This window comes from Mobula hypostoma, chromosome 28 (assembly GCF_963921235.1).
Source record: "Mobula hypostoma chromosome 28, sMobHyp1.1, whole genome shotgun sequence".
Taxonomy (NCBI): Eukaryota; Metazoa; Chordata; class Chondrichthyes; order Myliobatiformes; family Myliobatidae; genus Mobula; species Mobula hypostoma.
Window position 1 is genome coordinate 2374723 of NC_086124.1, and position 20050 is coordinate 2394772.

Here is a 20050-nt window from a genome sequence, read left to right on the forward strand (position 1 = left end):
TCAACTCTTTCTACGCTGCTTTGACAACTGCAGCATGGAAAGAGTTGCCTCCATCTTTCACACTGCTTTCAGGTGTATTTGATCCTCTCCCCTTTCTCAGTCTGTCTCCATCTCTAGTGATAGGCTATCCACTGACATTTTTTACAAACCCACTAACTCTCACAGCTATCATGACTGCAGCCATGTGTAAGAATGTTATTCCCTTCTCTCCATCTCTGTCCCATCTGTTGTCCGGATGTGACTTTCTATTCCAGGACATCTGAGATATCCTCTTTTCTCAAAGAACATGCTTTCCCTTTCACACCATTGATGCTGGCCTCACCTGCATCTCCACCGTTTTCCAGACATCCACACTCCCCCCAAACTCTCATCACATAACAAGGACACGGTTCCCCATACCCTAACCCCAGAAGCCTTCACACCCAACACATCATTCTCTATAACTTCCACCACTCCAATGGATCCTCACACTGGGCACATCTTTCCCTCTCCCCCACCCTCCGCTTTCTGCAGGGTCTCTCTCTATCTGACTCCCTTGTCCACTCGTTCCTCCCCACTGATCTCCCTCTTGGCAATTATCCCTGCAAGCGAGACAAGTTCTACACCTGCCCCTTCACCTCCTCCCTCACCGATATTGAGGGCCCCAATCAGTCCTTGCAGGTGAGGTGAATCTGTTTTGGGTCATCTACTGATCCAGTACTTTCAGTGCAGCCTCCTCCGCTTCAGTGAGACCTGATCCAGACTCGGGGGATTGATTTGTCAAGGACCAACACTCAATCTGCTGAAAAAGGCATGATCTCCTGGTGGAGACCATTTCAATTTGACTTCCCGTCCAACATGTCAGCCCCATGCCTTCCTCTACTGCCACGACGAGGCCAAACTCAGGTTGTAGGGGCAACACCCTAAACATATTCTGTCTGGAGTGGAGTGATTTCTCCAATATCCAGTAATTACTCCCCACTTCCTTTTCTATCTTTTACTATTCATCATTCTGGCTACCCTCTCAGCCCTTCTTTTCTCCTCGCCTGCCCTTCACCTCTCTCTGGTTGCCCTCCTCTTCCCTTTCTTCCATGGTCCACTGTCCTCTCCAATCAGATTCCTTCTTCTTTAGCCCTTTACCTCTTTGACCAATCACCTCCCAGGTTCTTATTCACCCCACCTCCACCACAACTTATCTTCCCCCTCACCTGATCTTGCCTATCACCTGCCAGCTTGTGATCCATACCTCCCCACAGCTTCTCATTCTGGCTTCTAACTCCTTCTTTTCTGTTCCTGATGAAGGGTCTCAGCCGAAATGTCAGCAGTTTATTCCCCTCCATAGATCCTGCTTGACCTGCTGAGTTCCTCTTGCATTTTGTGTGCGTTGTTCGTCATATCCAGATGGGACTTTGGATCAGCATCCTCCTGAAAATGTATCTCTGATCTGTTTTAAGCTCAGCAGATGTGGCCCATTTTAAGTTGTGCAGGAGGTCAGTAACTAATATTTGGGTCAGATCGGAATTCCCTTCCCACTTCCTGGACAATAAAGTACATAATGATGACAGCTTTACGCTTGCTGAAATAAGGTTGCCACTAGTCAGGTCAAAACTTTTGAATGATACGTGGACAGGCGTCCAACCTGGCTGCTGGACCACGAGGTTTTGCCTTCACCTTTTCCACGCAGTAGGTCAGAGGCTCTCTCCCTCGCGGGCTCGGCTCGTTCCAGCAAAGGGCTGCGTACGTTTGTCCGACTTCGGAAACCCGGAGGTTGGTGGGAGGCAGCGGAATGAGGACATCTCCTGGAGAAAATAAAGGTTCAGTTCTCAGCATTTAATTGATCCCCCTGGGGTTTGACAGAGAACATGCGGGATAGCATTTCCTGTGGAGTGTGGAGCCAGTGGTCACAACCTCAAAATAAGTGGTCAGCCATTCGGGTCAGAGGTGAGAGATGATGTCATCACACAGGAAGTGATGAGTCATAGGGTCATAGAGCATGAAAAAGGCCCCTCGGCCCATCTGGTCCCTGCCAACTAAGAGTGCCATCTAAGGTAGTCCCATTTGCCACGTTGGGCCCATTTCATTCTAAACCAGGGGTTTCTAAACTTTACTTGTGCCATGGAGCCTCACCATTAACCGAGGAGTTCGTGGACACCAGGTTGGGAACCTTTCCCATTATTGTCCCTGTCTATGGAATCTCATCCTAGAAGGTGTGTGGAGTCTTAGTCCCTGAGGATGTCAAGGCCAAGATGGAGACATTTAAAGATATTACAATGATTAATATTGGCTAATGGGTGGTGGGGTGGAGAGATATGTATGTACCAAGGGTGGTGTAAGGCGCTTCTTCTATCCACTAGCCTGCAGGTCACCTTGGACAAGGTGTAGCACCTGCTTAACCCCCCCCCCCCACCCACCCACCACTCGATCAGGGACACGTGAAGCCATGGGAGCAGGTGGTGCACGGTCGTATGAGCAGTTGGTGCATATCACAAGTCCTGGTTATGTAACCACTGACGCCAGGCAGACAATCTCTGAAGAGTATTGATAATGGCTGGAGTCACCCATCTTGTAAAGACACTGCTCAGAAGAAGGCAATGGCAAACTACTTCTGTAGAAACATTTGCTGAGAACAGTCATGGTAAGACGCGATCGCCTACATCAGAAGACGTAATGATGATGATGATGGATATATCCCCAGGGCCACATGAGATCTCTCCCAGAATGCTGAGAAGAAAGAGATCAAATAGTAAGTCTGGTTGGACTGCACTTGGAATATTGTGTTCAGCTTTGGTTACCTCATTATAGGAAGCAGGTGGAAGCTTTAGAGAGGGTGCAGAGGAGATTTACCAGGGTGATGCTTGGATTAGAGAGCTTGTCTTATGAGGAAAGGATGAGCAAGTTAAGGCTTCTCTCTTTGGAGTGAAGGAGGATGAAATGTGCCTTGATAGAGGTTTACAAGATGGAAAGAGGCACAGATCTGGTGGACAGCCGGAGATATTTTCCCCAGGCGGAAGTGCTAATATGAGGTGGCATAATTTTAAGGTGATTAGAAGAAAGTACAGGGGGCTTGTCAGATAAAAGGTATTTTACACAGGGAGTAGTGGGTACCTGGAATGCACTGTACCTGCCAGGGGTGGTGGAAGAGGCAGGTACAGTACATTTTGGACATTTAAGACGCTCCTAGATAGGCAGACGGATGATCGAAACATGGAGGGCTATGCAGGAGGGAAAGGTCAGATTGATTTTAGCGTAGGTTAAAATGTTAGCATAACATTGTGGGCCGAAGGGCCTGAATGGTGCTTTAATGTTCTATGTTCGAAATAAAATTAATAATGGAATGTAATTCTATCAAAACGCACAAGATTCTGAAGATGCTGGGTGTTAAGGTGTATTCTGGATGTAGGGTAAATAGTAAATATTAAGTTCAACGAGAGCCAACCTTCAGATTTGAATATGGATGGCAGATTGAATTTGAAACACAGCTCTAAACCACGGGCTTCCTGGAGCTGCAGGTTGGGGTCAATTCCAAACAAAGACACACTCCCCTTGGACCTTGGATACTCGCATATACATGAACGTGGCCCAGAGGCAGTGGGGATTAAGTTTGATGTTGGGTGTCTGGAGTGAGGGTGCAAACAGGGGGTGTTTGAAAATTACATGGAATTCAAAGGAAGCATTGTAGATACGTTGTAACTAAAGAATGATCCTGCGTTTACCTTTGATCTTTTGCATGTAAAAATATCATGTACTATTGGGTCGGGAGGCCTCTTCTTTCAAGAGTGACTCAATGTGATGCCTGTTGCTCATGTTTGCTGAATAAAACATTTCTATGTGCATTGGCTTCAGTGTCTCTCCATTGATTTTGTTCACAATTACAACTGAGGGAATCCAGAGTAACACGCACTAAATGCTAGTGGAACTCAGCAGGTCAGGTAGCATCTATGTAGAGGAATGAAGAGTCATCTTTCCGGTCCCGATGAATGGTGTCAGCCTGAAGCATTGACTATTTAATTCCTGTCCATTGATGCTGCCTGGCCTGCTGAGCTCCTCCAGCATTTTGTGTGTGTAACTCTGTCGAAGGAGTCACAAGCAGACAGGGCTGCTCACTGCTGTGAGAGGAGTGACACAACCCACCCCCCCATAGCTCCACTGATCGAAGCCTACCTTCAAGTTCATCTTTGGTGATCACGATCTCACCTCTGTCGGTCTGGATGTCTGTGGGTGTGAAACGAGAGAATCTTTATTCAATGGATACTGGTAAGAAATCACCATTGCGAGGGCAGGACGACAATCAGTTAGCAGAATGTCAGCCTCCCCCACCAGATAATTCATGCACGTTCCAGGACCTGGATCGAACTTACGGTCCACCCCCAACCCTTCTCCAGAGCTGCATGCCAGTCCGTCCCTTGTCAAGTCTTCTTCTGCGGTACCTGCTGCACCCATCACCACCCTCCACTGAATGGACAAGGGCAGCAGCTTCTGACTGAACGGACAAGGGCGGCAGCTTCTCCGCTGAACGGACAAGGGCGGCAGCTTCTGACTGAACGGACAAGGGCGGCAGCTTCTGACTGAACGGACAAGGGCGGCAGCTTCTCCGCTGAACGGACAAGGGCGGCAGCTTCTGACTGAACGGACAAGGGCGGCAGCTTCTCCGCTGAACGGACAAGGGCGGCAGCTTCTGACTGAACGGACAAGGGCGGCAGCTTCTGGCTGAACTGCAGGTCAGACACCATCCTGACTTTGAGATCTTTTGTCATCAAGCCTAAACCTTGTAACAGCTGCCAGGAGCACAATGGGCCAAGGCCACATCACAGGGACGACAGCAGCTCTAGGAGTGACCATAAGGATGGGCAATTAGCCCAGAAACACCCACATAGAGTCTCTAGAGCACTACAGCTCAGAAACAGACCCTTCGGCCTATCTAGACTGTGCCATACTGTTATTCTGCCTGGTCCCATCGACCTACACCTCGACCATAACCCTCCATACCCCTCCCATCCAAGAGTCATAGAGCAGTACAGCACTGAACTAGGTTATTTGGCCCATCTATTCCATGCTGAACCATTTAAACTGCCTACTCCCATCGACCTGCAGCCAGACCATACCCCTCCCATCCATGTACCTATCCAAACTTCTCTTCAATGTTGAAATTGAAGTTGCATCCACCATTTGCCCTGGCAGCTCGTTCCAGACTCACCACCCTCTGAGTGAAGAAGTTTCCCCTCATGTTCCCCTTCAACTTTACACAATTTTCACCCTTAACCCATGACCTCTAGTTGCAGTCTCCCCCAACCTCAGTGGAAAAAGCCTGCTTGCATTTTGTAAACATCCCCTAGATAAAGGAAGTAATCAATGGTACAGAGATATCCATGTAAAATCACCCCATTCACAAAGGTGTCAATAAGATTGAACAAGTACAGGGAAAATTTATAAGGACGTGACGTTGCTGGGACTGGACGGCCTGAGTTATAGGGAAAGGTTGAATAAGCTAGGACTGTATTTCCTGGAGCTCAGGAGAATGAGGGGAGATTTGATAGAGGTATACAACATAATAAGGGGTATAGATAGGGTAAATGCAAACAGGCTTTCTCCACTGAGGTTGGGTGGGATTACAACTAGAGGTCATGGGTTAAGGGTGAAAGGTGAAAAGTTTAAGTGGAACATGAGGGGGAAACTTCTTCACTTCAAGGTTGGTGAGAGTGTGGAACGAGCTATCAGTGCCAGTGGTGGATGTGGTTTGATTTTAACGTTTAAGAGAAGTTTGGATAGGTTCATGGATGGTAGGGGTTTGGAGCTCTCCGGTCCAGTTACTGGTTGGTGGGTCTAGGCAGGATAATAGTTTGTCATGGACCAGACAGGCCGAAGAGCCTGTTTCTGAACTCTGGTATTCTATGTCTGACAAAACAAGGTTGCTTCTGTCGAAGATACATACGCATTATCCTGGTTGCAGCCAAAGTGTCGACCGTGGTCACTGGCTCAGACACACGTGACGGTCTGCTGATCCCTGCGCTGTTGACAGCCCGGACACGGAACTGATATGTTCGGTTTTCCAAGAGACCCAGGACGGGAAACTTGCATAATTTCTCGGGGGTTTCATTGCACGTCAACCACTCGTCACTCCCCACCTCCTTCCTAGAATTATAGATCAAAATACACCAGTCTCCATGGCCGAGAGATTCATTGACATGACTCCAACAGATATAGAGTGACAGAGGCAACAATCTCACTGACATGGCATTGATGAATTGTTGCCTACCATTGGCGACCTTGCGGTTGTATTGATTTTATTTTATATAGAGATTCAGCACAGTGACAGACCCTTCTGTCCCAATGAGCCCACACTGCCCAATTACACACGTGTGACCAATCATCCTACTAACCTGTATGTGTTTGCCACAGGCCGCTGTGGAGGCCAAGGCATTGGGTGTACTTATGGCAGAGGTCAATAGACTCTTGATTGGTCAGGGCATGAAGAGAAGGCGGCAGGAGATTGGGGCTGAGAGGGAAAATGGATCAGCCTTGGTGAAATGGCAGAGCAGCCTCGATGGGCCAAATGGCCTAATTCTGCTCCTATGTCTTCAGGTCTTTGGAATGTGGGAGGAAACCGGAGCACCCGGAGGAAATTCACACGGTTACATGGAGAACATATGAATTTGTTACAGACATCGGTGGAATTGAGCCTGGGTTACCAACCAATGTTATATTAACCACTACACTACCATGCCATTGCACACAGACTCCAGACACACCGGTTGCTGGAGTCTCAACGTGACTTCCTTGTCCACTCATCCCTCCCCACTGATCTCCCTTCAGGCACTTAACCCTGCCAGCGGGACATAGTTCCCTGTGACTCTGAGTTCTACACTTGCCCTCTACCCCAACTCACTCCCTCACTACTATTCAGAGCCCCAACAGTCCTTCCAAGTGAGGTAACACTTCGCCCTCGACTCTGTTGGGTTGTCTATGGTATCTGGTGCTCCTGGTCCTCCTCTCATTTGGGAGACTCAGTGTCGATTTGGGGACTGTTTTCACTCCGTTCGCCACAAAAGGCGGGATTTCCCAGTGGCCACTCATTTAATTCAACTTCCTGTTCCCATTCTGACTTGTCAGTCCATGGCCTCCTCTGCTGTCCCGATGAGGCCACGCTCAGGTTGGAGGAGCCCAATTTCAATGTTTAAGAGAAGTTTGGATAGGTACATGGATGGTAGGGGTATGGAAGGCTATGGTCCCAGTGGAGGTCGATGGGAGTAGGCAGTTTAAGTAGTTCGGCACAGACTAGATGGGCTGAAGGGCCTGTTTCTGTGCTGTATTTTTCTATGACTATGCTGAAGGAGATCAGTGGATCAAGCAGGACTGTGGAGGGAAATGGGCAGTTGATGTTGTGGGTGGAGACCCTCCATCTGGACTGAAAGCTAACGGGAAGATAAGCAGTTTAGAAAGCCAGCTCATGCTTCAACCCTTTCCCTCATCTATATTCATGTTAGCTCTCCTCTGTCTTCCAGTCCTGATGAAGAGTTTCATCCCAAAACCTCACCTGTCCTTTTCCCTTGGTAGATGGTGCCTGGCCCATTCCTTCAACATCTGGAGCAACACACACAAAATGCAGGAGGAACTCAGCAGGTCAGGCAGCATCTGTAGAGGCCAAGGAATCTCAGAGGGTCAGGTCAAATTGACTTAGCTCAGAGGTTTGACTATTTCTTTCTCCTGCATAGATGCTGCTTGACCTGCTAAGTTCCTCCAGCAGACTCTCTGTTGCATTAGCCATTTCAATGGCGGTGTCGAATGTGTGGCCATTACAACATAATGCCTTTCGTGCTACAGTCAGAGATGTGTTTCTTTATCAAGACACACAAAATGCTGGAGGAACTCAGCAGGTCTGGCAGCGTCTATGGAAATGAACAAGCCGTCAACACCTTGGGCCGAGGCCCTTCATCAGGAGTGATAAGGGAGGGAGCAGAAAGCAGAATAAGAAGTTTGGGGGAGTGAGCGGAGTTCAAGCTGGCAGATGACAGGTGAGATTGATTGATTGCTTGATTTCTTGATTTATTTGTGATTTATTTATTGGTGAACCTATTTATTTACTGAGAGATACAGTGTGGAACCGGCTCCTGTGGCCCATCAAGCCTCGCTGCCCAGCAACCCACCGATTTAACCCCAACCTAATCACAGGACACTTTACACTCTAACCTGCTAAGCTGTCCGTCTTTGGACTGTGGGAGGAACTGCAGCACCCGGAGGAAACACACACGCACACACGGGAAGGGATGTACAGATCTGCTTACAGAGGACGCTGGAAATGAACTCTGCACTCCGACGCCCCGAGCTGTAACAGCGTTGCGCTAACCACTACACTCCTTGGAACTGCAAATAAATCATTACCTTGTCTGAGAAATTTTATATGTGAAAATTTGTTTCTCTGTGATCAGCATGGATATGTTCCTGACTGTAACTCCACCCCACCACTACGGTGCTCCACCAAATGCCAGCCCCCAGCCTGGGAGTGCCCCTCACACAACTGGCCTTGGTCACGTCAATGGCGACTAACCACAGAGGACCTGAATTCACTGTTTGTCACTTAGCTTCCTCACACACCTTCCTCCTGCCAGATCTTCATCAGTTCTGCCAAAGAAGTAGGTCTTCTGGTACCTGGTATCCTCTGGTATGGTGGCGCAGTGGTATAGAGGCAAGTGTAATCCTTTACAGAGGCAGTGATCAGGACTCTGTAAGGAGTTTGTACGTTCACCCTGTGGGTTTTCTCCAGGGGTTCCCCTTTCCTCCAGGGGTTCCCGTTTCCTCCAACATTCCAGAGACGTTGGAAACACCAATGTCCTTGAATGGAAAATCCTACAAAAAGTGATGGATACGGCCCAGTCCCTCACGATAACGCCCTCCCCAGCACTGAGCACATCGACACGAAATGTTGTCGCAGGAGGGGAGCAGCCATCATCAGGAATCTCACCACTAGGTTGTCGCTGCTGCCAACAGGTAGAAGGTTCAGGAGCCTCAGGACCCACAGCACCAGGTTCAGAAACAGTTACTATCCCTCAACCAACAGGCTCTTGAACCACAAGGAATAACTTCACTCACCCCATCATTGAAACGTTTCCACAACCTATGGACTCACTATCAAGGACTTTTCATCTCATGTTCTCAATACTTATTGCTCATATATTTGTGATTATTATGTCTTTCTTTATGTATTTGCACAGTTTGTTCTCTTCTGCACACTGGGTGAATGCCCAAGTTGGTGCAGTCTTTCATTGATTCTGTTATGGTTATTATTCTATTACAGATTTATTGAGTATGCCCACAAGAAAATGAATCTCAGGTTGTATCTGGTGACATACATGTACTTGGATAATAAAATTACTTGGAACTTTGAAATATCCGGAAGCGTGGAGACACTTGTGGGCTATTCCCAGCAAATCTTTGGACTGTGTTGGTCATTGTTGCAAACGATCCTTGTGTGTTGCAATGTATATGTGACATAAAACACAGAACATAGAACAGCGCAGTATAGAGCCTTCAGCCTACCATGATGTGCCAACCTTTTAACCTACTCCGACAGCAATCTAACCCTTCCCTCCTACATAGCCCTCCATTTGAATTTCATCCATGTGATCATCTACAACAGAGATTCCCAACCTGAGGTCCATGGACTCCTTGCTTACTGGTATTGGTCCATGGCATAGAAAAGGTTGGGAACCCCTGATCTAAGATTTCCTTAAATGCTTAAATGCTAATCCTTTTCCTTATAGACAGGTCCGCCCAGAAAAAACAGATTTTCCAGGAATAAATGGGGCCATTCACTGCCGCTGGTAGCAACTGGACAGAGAGAACTTCCCGTCACTGACCTGTCGATGAAGTAGCCGATCACTGGACTCCTTCCCTCTGCACTGGGTGGGTTCCAGGTAACAAGCACGTAATCCTTGTTCACATCCTGACACTCCACGTCCAGAGGAGACCCGGCTGCTCCAGGTACTGCCGCCGAGGCATCTGTGTGAGCAAGATAGTGCCACTGATTGTGAATTAGTCACACTGTTTATTATCAAAGTGCCTGTAGGGAACAATATACTACCTTGAGATTCATTTTCTTGCAGGAAAATAAAGGAATAAAATAGAATTTATGAAAAATTATACATAAATAAAGACTGACAAGCAAGCAATGTGCAAATGTAAACACACTCAAAATGCTGGAGCAACTCAGCAGGTCAGGCATCATCTACAGAAGGGAATGAACAGTTGATGTTTTGGTCTGAGACCCTTCATCAGTACTGGAAATGAAGGGGGAAGACGCCAGAATAAAAAGCTGGGGTGGAGGGAAAGGTGGCTAGTTGAAGGTGAGAGGTGAATCCTGGTGGGTGGGAAGGTAAAGGACTGGAGAGGAGGGAATCTGATAGGAGAGGAGAGTAGGCCATAGGAGAGAGGGAAGGAGGAGAGGACCCAGGAGGAGGTGATAGACAGGTGAGATGAAGTAAAAGGTCAGAGTGGGGATAGAAGAAGCGGGGAGGGGGAGGGAATTTCTTTTACTGGATGGAGAAATTGATATTCAAGCCATCAGATTGGAGGCCACCCAGACTGAATATAAGGTAAACGCGAGGAAATCTGCAGATGCTGGAAATTCAAGCAACACATATAAAAATTGCTGGTGAACGCAGCAGGCCAGGCAGCATCTATAGGAAGAGGTACAGTCGACGTTTCGGGCCGAGACCCTTCATCAGGTGAGGGTGGCCTCATCATAGCAATACAGGAGGCTCTAGACTGACACGTCGGAATGGGAATTAAAATATTTGGTCACCGGGAAGTTCCACTTTCGGCAGATGGAACACAGGTGCTCGAAGAAGTAGTCTCCCAATTTATGATAGGTCTCATAGTGTAGAGGAGGCCACGTCAGAAGTTCTGGACACAATGTGCAAAAGAAGATAAAGTGTGCAAATTAATAAAAAATAAGTAAATCAATAATACTGAGAACTTAAGTAGTAGAGTGCTTCAAAGTGAGTCTGAACATCATGGAGTCAGTTCAGAGTTGAGGTGAGTGAAGTTATCTCTTCTGGTTCAGGAGCCTGATGGTTGTAAGGTAATAACTCTTCCTAAAACTGGTGGTGTGGGACCCAAGGCTCCTGAGATATTTACGGACATTTTCCTCGTCCCTCTCATCGTGGTCCACTTCAGAAAAGCTGGAGGCTTTATTTTCATTAGCAGGAAGAACATCCTCTGGTGACAATCAATCTGATACCATCAGAATAACATAGAGCAGAACAGAACTGCACAGGCCATTCATCTCACCATGTTGTGCCAATCTTGATGCTAACTTATACTAGATGTGCTCTGCCTGTGTACCATCCATATCTCCCCTTAATTAGAATTCAATATAAATGTCTCTCAAACTCCCCCAAATTGCAATGGTACAGCACAGAACAGGCCATTCGGCCCACAATGTTGTGCTGAACAAGCTGAAAAGCAAATCAAAAACACCCAAACACTAAACTCTCCTACCAACGTGATGTCCATATCTCTCCATCTTCCTTTATCCATGTTCCCTCCATTTTCCTTGCATCCATAAAATTGTGGCTCCCATGATTTTAAAAAGCTCAGACAATACAACTTTGTCCAACCTTTCTTTAATAGCTCATGCTCTCTAATCCAAGTAGCGTCCTGGTAAACCCTCTCCAGCACCTCTCCACATCCTTCCCTTGATCGAGTGAGCACTACTACGCTGTAGTGTGGCTTGGAATTTTGTTCTGTAATAAAAGGTCATTGTGCAGAAACACACATTCTGTTGCAAGAAACAACCCACCTGAGGAAGTCATTGGGTCAAACAGCATTTGCATGGGGAACGAAATGATCAGAATCCAGACTTGACCAAATCGACAACCATTTGTCTGCCTCCACAGATGTTGCCCAATTTGTTGAGTTCCTTCAGCAGTTAACTTCTTGCTCCATATTCCAGCATCTGCAGTGTCTTTTGTCTCCATCTGAGTTTTGTTTCTCGTTCCACAGATCTCCCCTCTCACCCCTTCTCTTCTTCTCATTTGCCCATCACCTCCCTCTGGTTCACTGCCTCCTTCCCTTTCTCCCATGATCCAGTCTCCTCTCCAATCAGATTCTTCAGCCCTTTACCTGTTCTGTCCATCACCTCCCAACTTCTTACTTCATCCCCTCTGCCTCACCCACCTTCCCCTTCACCTGATCTCACCTATCTCTTGCCATCTTGCTCTCTTTATCCTCCACTCTACCCCAGCTTCTTATTCTGGATTCTGCCTCCTTCCTTTCCAGGCCTGATGAAGGGCCTCAGCCTGTAGTGTTAACTCTTTATTCCCTGACATAGATGCTGCCTGATCTGCTGAGTTCCTGCAGCATTTTGTGTGTGTTCCACAGATACTGCCTGATGCTTTGAAGATTTTCAGTTTTTAGTTCAGATTTTCGTCATCTTTAGTGTTTTTCCTTCTCCCTGGATATATATTTCCCTTCTAGGGCATGTTCAAACATTGACACCCATCTTGATAACTTGGGCTGGAAGGAAGAAGAAACCACATCTTTGTTATATTCATCCTCCAATATTTGATTCCATAAGGGCATAAGACTATAAAAGGTAGAATCAGAAATATGGCCATTTGGCCCATCGAGTCTGCTCTGCCATTTCATCATGACTGATCCATTTTCCCTCTCAACCCCATTCTCTTGCCTTCTCCATGTAACCATTCATGCCCTGACTAATCAAGAACCTATCAACCTCCACCTTAAATACATCCAATGACATGGCCTCCACAGCCGACTGTGGTAATGAATTCCACAGAATCACCATCCTCTGGCTAAAGAAATTCCTCCTCATCTCTGTTCTAAATGGATGTTCCTCTATACTGAGGCTGTGCCTCTGGTCCTAGACACCCCCACCATCGGAAACATCCTCTCCACATCCACTTGTTTATACCTTTTAATATTTAATAGGTTTCAATGAGATCCCCCTTCCTTCTTCTAAACTCCAGCAAGTAGAGGCCCAGAACCATCAATTTCATCATTGACATACAAGGTAAAAAGAAGCAGTCCCAACACAGACCCCTGTGGAACATCACTCGTCACCAGCAGCCAATCCAAAAATGATCCCTTTATTCTCACCCTTTGACTCCTGCCAATCAGTCAATGCTCCATCCAGGCTAGTATCTCTCCTGTAATACCATTGGCCCTTAATTTGTTAAGCAGCCTCACCTGTGGCACCTTGTCAAAGGCCTTCTGAAAATCCATATAAACAACATCCAATGATTCTTCTCTGTCTATCCTGCTTGTAATTTCCTCCAACAGATTTTTCAGGCAAGATCTTCCCTTAAGGAAACCATGTTGACTTGGGCCTATTTTATCATGTGCCCCCAAGTATCCTGAGACCTCATCCTTAACAATCCACACCAAACATCTTCCCAGGCACCTTTCCACTAGCAACAGCAACTGCACTCACTTCTGCCCCCTGACACACTTGCAGTTCCAGCATACTGCTAGCGTTTTCCACAGTGAAGACAGATGCAAAATACTTATTTGGTTCGTCTGCTATTTCCTTGTCCCCCATTACTACTTCCCCAACATCATTTCCCCGTGGTCCAAAATATACTCTTGCCTCTCTTTTACTCTTCAATGTCTGAAAATCCTTTTAGATTAGGTTAGACTAGATTAGATTCAACTTTATTGTCATTGTGCCGAGTACAGATACAAAGTCAATGAAATGCAGTTAGCATCTAACCAGAAATCCTCTTCGATATTATTGGCTAGCTTATCTTCATATTTCATCTTTTCCCTCCTTATGGGTTTTCTTAATTGCCTTCTGTTGGTTTTTAAAAGCTTCACAATCCTCTAATTCCCACTGGTTTCTTCTCTACTTTCTTTTGCTTTTATGTTGTTTTGACTTCCTTTGTCAGCCCCAGTTGCTTCATCCTGCCTTTAGAATACTATTACTTCTTCCTTGGGATGGATCTGATGTATCTATTCTGCATCTTCTGAATTGTTCCCAGAAACTCCAACCATTGTGCTGTTCTGCCATTATCCATACTAGTGTTCCCTTCCAATCAACTTTGGCCAGCCCCTCTCTCATGCCTCTGTAATTCCCTTTAGTACTGATATATCTGACTTTAACTTCTCCCTCTCAAATTGCATGGTGAATTTATCATATTATGATCACTGCCTCCAAGGGTTCCTTCACCTTAAGCTCCATAATCAAATCTGGTTCATTACACAACAACCAATCCAGAAACAACACACATCAAAGTTGCTGGTGAACGCAGCAGGCCAGGCAGCATCTATAGGAAGAGGCGCAGTCGACGTTTCAGGCCGAGACCCTTCGTCAGGACTAACTGAAGGAAGAGTGAGTAAGGGATTTGAAAGCTGGAGGGGGAGGGGGAGATGCAAAATGATAGGAGAAGACAGGAGGGGGAGGGATGGAGCCGAGAGCTGGACAGGTGATAGGCAGAAGGGGATACGAGAGGATCATGGGACAGGAGGTCCGGGAAGAAAGACGGGGGGGGTGACCCAGAGGATGGGCAAGACGTATATTCAGAGGGACAGAGGGAGAAAAAGGAGAGTAAGAGAAAGAATGTGTGCATAAAAAAGAGTAACAGATGGGGTACGAGGGGGAGGTGGGGCCTAGCGGAAGTTAGAGAAGTCAATGTTCATGCCATCAGGTTGGAGGCTACCCATACGGAATATAAGGTGTTGTTCCTCCAACCTGAGTGTGGCTTCATCTTTACAGTAGAGGAGGCCGTGGATAGACATGTCAGAATGGGAATGGGATGTGGAATTAAAATGTGTGGCCACTGGGAGATCCTGCTTTCTCTGGCGGACAGAGCGTAGATGTTCAGCAAAGCGGTCTCCCAGTCTGCGTCGGGTCTCACCAATATATAAAAGGCCACATTGGGAGCACCGGACGCAGTATATCACCCCAGTCGACTCACAGGTGAAGTGATGCCTCACCTGGAAGGACTGTTTGGGGCCCTGAATGGTGGTAAGGGAGGAAGTGTAAGGGCATGTGTAGCACTTGTTCCGCTTACACGGATAAGTGCCAGGAGGGAGATCAGTGGGGAGGGATGGGGGGGACGAATGGACAAGGGAGTTGTGTAGGGAGCGATCCCTGCGGAATGCAGAGAGAGGGGAGGAGGGAAAGATATGCTTAGTGGTGGGATCCCGTTGGAGGTGGCGGAAGTTACGGAGAATAATATGTTGGACCCGGAGGCTGGTGGGGTGGTAGGTGAGGACCAGGGGAACCCTATTCCTAGTGGGGTGGTGGGAGGATGGAGTGAGAGCAGATGTACGTGAAATGGGGGAGATGCGTTTAAGAGCAGAGTTGATAGTGGAGGAAGGGAAGCCCCTTTCTTTAAAAAATGAAGACATCTCCCTCGTCCTAGAATGAAAAGCCTCATCCTGAGAGCAGATGCGGCGGAGACGGAGGAATTGCGAGAAGGGGATGGCGTTTTTGCAAGAGACAGGGTGAGAAGAGGAATAGTCCAGATAGCTGTGAGAGTCAGTAGGCTTATAGTAGACATCAGTGGATAAGCTGTCTCCAGAGACAGAGACAGAAAGATCTAGAAAGGGGAGGGAGGTGTCGGAAATGGACCAGGTAAACTTGAGGGCAGGGTGAAAGTTGGAGGCAAAGTTAATAAAGTCAACGAGTTCTGCATGCGTGCAGGAAGCAGCGCCAATGCAGTCGTCGATGTAGCGAAGGAAAAGTGGGGGACAGATACCAGAATAGGCATGGAACATAGATTGTTCCACAAACCCAACAAAAAGGCAGGCATAGCTAGGACCCATACGGGTGCCCATAGCTACACCTTTAGTTTGGAGGAAATGGGAGGAGCAAAAGGAGAAATTATTAAGAGTAAGGACTAATTCTGCTAGACGAAGCAGAGTGGTGGTAGAGGGGAACTGATTAGGTCTGGAATCCAAAAAGAAGCGTAGAGCTTTGAGACCTTCCTGATGGGGGATGGAAGTATATAGGGACTGGACATCCATGGTGAAAATAAAGCGGTGGGGGCCAGGGAACTTAAAATCATCGAAAAGTTTAAGAGCGTGAGAAGTGTCACGAACATAGGTCGGAAGGGATTGAACAAGGGGTGATAAAACAGTGTCGAGGTATGCAGAAACGAGTTCGGTGGGGCAGGAGCAAGCTGAGACAATAGGTCGGCCAGGACAGGCAGGTTTGTGGATCTTGGGTAGGAGGTAGAAACGGGAAGTGCGGGGTGTGGGAACTATAAGGTTGGTAGCAGTGGATGGGAGATCCCCTGAGCGGATAAAGTCGTTGATAGTGTGGGAGACAATGGCCTGGTGCTCCTTAGTGGGGTCACGATCGAGGGGTAAATAAGAGGAGGTATCCGCGAGTTGTCGCTGTGCCTCGGCAAGGTAGAGGTCAGTACGCCAGACTACGACAGCACCCCCTTTATCAGCTGGTTTAATAATAATGTTAGGATTAGTGCGGAGGGAGTGGAGAGCAGAGCGTTCCGAAGGAGTGAGGTTGGAATGGGGACAAGGTGCGGTGAAGTCGAGACGGTTGATGTCCCGTCGGCAGTTGGCAATAAAGAGATCCAGAGCAGGCAGAAGACCAGAGCGGGGTGTCCATGAAATGACCAATCCAGAATAACCTTTTTCCTAATGGACCCAACCACAAGCTGCTCTAAAAATCCATATCATGGGTATTCTGCATATTCTCTCTCTTGGGATCCAGCACCAACCTGATTTTCCCAATCTCTTCACATATTGAAATATCCCATGACTATGGTAACATTACCCTTTTGACATGCTTTTTCTCTTTCCCATTGTAACTTGTAGTCCTGGCTACTGTTCAGAGAACTGTAGGTAACTCCCACCAGGGTCTTTTTAACCCTGCAGTTTCTAAACCCTGCCTACAAGGGTTCTACATCTTCCAATCCCAAGACCCCTCTTTCTAAACACCTGATTTAATTTTTTACCATTAGAGCTGCCCCACCCCCTCTGCCCACCTGCCTGTCCTGTCATTACAATGTGTGGCCTGGGATTTTAAGCTCCCAACTATAACCTTCTTTCAGCCATGATTCAGTGAAGCCCGTGAAGTCGTACCTACCAATCTCTAACTGTGCTACAAGATCATCTACCTTATTCCATGTATTGCGTACATTCAAATATAGCACCTTCAGAACTGTATTCATCACCCTTTTGATCTGTCCCTATATTACACTGCAACTCATCCCACTGACTGCAATTTTGCCCCATCCTTCTTGACAGTCTCACTACACCCTGCATCCACTTGTATGCCAACTGTCCCATCCTCCGCCCTATCACTCTGGTTCCCTACCCCCTGCTAATTTAGTTTAAATCCCCCCCAACAGTTCTAGCAAATCTGCCAGCAAGGATATTGGTCCCCCTCAGATTCAGGGGTAACTCATCCCTTTTATACAGGTCACACCTCCCCCCCCAGAAGAGATCCCAATAACTTCCATTGACTTCATCAGATCAGGGCTGTGTTACCACGACATCCATTACTAATCTCTCTTCAACACATTCCATTGGCATCCAAGGTCCTCGCCTTCACCCTGACTGCACTGCACCCTGCTGATGAACTATTTGACCCTCTCCCATCAGGGAACAGTCTATGCAGCATCCAGACTCAATAACAGTTACTTTCCCCAAACAATAAGGCTGATTAACACCTCCACCCCGAACTCACCCCTCCACACCCACACCCACAACCACTACTTTATCATTTCCTCTCAGTCACCTTTGTCCAGATACTCCTGTACATAAAGTAACTTTATGGACAATTAATCAATCTATGTATCTAAGTTTTTATGTATTTATATTTATTGTGTTTATATTATTATTGTGCTATGAATGTTGAGGCATAATTGTAAATGCATAGCTTCGGTGGACAGGGCGTGTTATGCATGAAGGGTTCCTGAATCCCCAATCAGCTGTGATATGGTGAGCTTCACTGGGCAAGAGGAATGGAGGCAGGCCCATAACAGGTTGAAAACTAACAGTGCACTTGCCGGGCTTGTACCAAAACGGCTGGAACAGAGGACACAAGACCAGAGTGGCTGGCCTGCCTTGGTTAGGACCGCTCACAACAACCTGGAGTACGGGCGCCAAGCGGTACGAATTGCTGCCCCACAGAGAAGGAAACCAATAACAGCGGCTCCCCTTCCAGATCCAGCACAGTACTCATGTCCTTATTGAGGACATCTAGGTCGCTCACAACTTGGACCCAGCAGCCACCTACAATCACACCACAGAACTGTACAAATATAACTGTGGTGGATGTATGGAATGCTCTGGCCCAGAAGGCTGTGGAGGCCAAGTCTCTGGATGCTTTCAAGAAAGAGATGGATAGAGCTCTTAAAGATAGTGGAATCAAAGGTTATGGGGATAAGGCAGGAACTGGATACTGATTGTGGATGATCAGCCATGATCACAGTGAAAGGCGGTGCTGGCTTGAAGGCTCAAATGGCCTACTCCTGCACCTATTGTCTATTGTCTATTGTCATCGTCAGATACAATGGACAACCAATAATCTTGTTCTTTACCTTACTGTGTTTTTTTTGTGCTGCATCATAGAGTCACAGAAACAGGCCCTTCAGCCCATCTAGTGTTTGCCAACCATTTAATCTGCCTACTCCCATCAACCTGCACCGGGACCATAGCCCTCCATACCCCTCCCTTCCACGTACCTATCCAAACTTCACTTAAAGGCTGAAATCAAGCTCGCATGCACCACTTGTGTTGGCAGCTCATTCCACACTCTCACCACCCTCTGAGTGAAGAAGTTTCCCCTTAAACTTTTCATCTTCAACCTTAACCCATACCTCTGGTTGTAGTCCCACCCAACTTCAGTGGAAAAAGTCTGCTTGCATTTATCCTGTCTATACCCACTATAATCAAATCCCCTCTCAATCTTCTATGTTCAAAGGAATCAGATCCGGAGTAACAATTATTTTGTTCTCCTTCACACTTGTGACCTGGAAGTGACATTAAGCAATCTTGACTTGACTGCCTTGAACATTCCGGTGTTGCTTTCTTCTACGGTGAATGATAAATGCAGCTTTTGAAGAATATCCTGAAGGGGGAGCTCAATACAATAGCACTGGCAGATCCCATTTGCTTTGTTACGTGCCGACTTCTAATGATTCATTGTGCTCACCGCTGCATCGAACTCATCCCCAAGCACAATCATCGAGGACCCCCACCATCCAAGGCCATACTCTCTTCTTGCTACTACCATCAGGCAGGAGGTACAGGAGCCTCAGGCCCCACACCACCAGGTTCAGGGACAGTTATTACGCTACAACCATCAGGCTCCTGAACCATCATGGATGACTTCACTCACCTCAACTCTGAACTGATTCCACAACCCATAGACTCACTTTAGAGGACTCTGAAACACATGTTCTCAATACTAGAAAGAACTGATTAGAAAGGCTGGCTCTGTTATGGGGGTCAAACTGGACACACTGGAGGCTGTGGTAGAATAAAAGACCCTATAGAAAATCCTGCCAATTCTCACCCTCTGCATGTCATCTTGGCTGAACAGAGGAGCACTTTTAGTAATAGACTAAGACAACTGCGCTGCTCCATTCTTACCCTCAGGCATTAGGCTTTATAATGAGTCAACTTATAGTCAGGGAAGTGATGGCCCCCTCCTGTCAGAATGTTTGTGGTAACTTATCTTTTTATTCTTTCTACTTCTCTTCTAATATTTGTATATCTGTGCGCTTGTAATGCTACTGTGACACTGTAAGTTCCTCTAGGATCAATAAAGTATTTATCTATCTCTCTATTATTTATTTAATTATGTATTTATTTATAATTTGCATAATGCTTTCGTTATGGAAGCACGTATACTAGCTACAGCCTTGAGATTCATCTTCTTACAGGCAGCCACAAAACAAAGAAGCACAATAGAGTCCATTAAAAAAAAAGATTGTCAAACACCCAATATGCAGAACAGAAATCAAACCGTGCCAACAACAGGTACGCCAATAGCATTTGGAACTGAAGTTCAGGAAAGTGAGTCCACAGCCATGAAGCCAGTCATAACTGATGCAGGAGCCCGGTAGTTGCAGGCCACAGC

General features: G+C 46.9%; 1 protein-coding gene across 1 annotated transcript in view; it reads right to left on the minus strand.

The window, feature by feature from the left end:
* myom3 (myomesin 3) overlaps window positions 1–20050 on the minus strand; it is a 122870-nt gene that overhangs the window by 74683 nt on the left and 28137 nt on the right. Inside the window, exons 10-13 of the mRNA XM_063035354.1 lie at window positions 9831–9972; window positions 5909–6108; window positions 4141–4191; window positions 1651–1778 (exon numbers count right to left, since the gene is read on the minus strand). Of these exons, the coding sequence (XP_062891424.1) occupies window positions 1651–1778; window positions 4141–4191; window positions 5909–6108; window positions 9831–9972 (521 nt within the window). The remainder of the gene's footprint in view (window positions 1–1650; window positions 1779–4140; window positions 4192–5908; window positions 6109–9830; window positions 9973–20050) is intronic.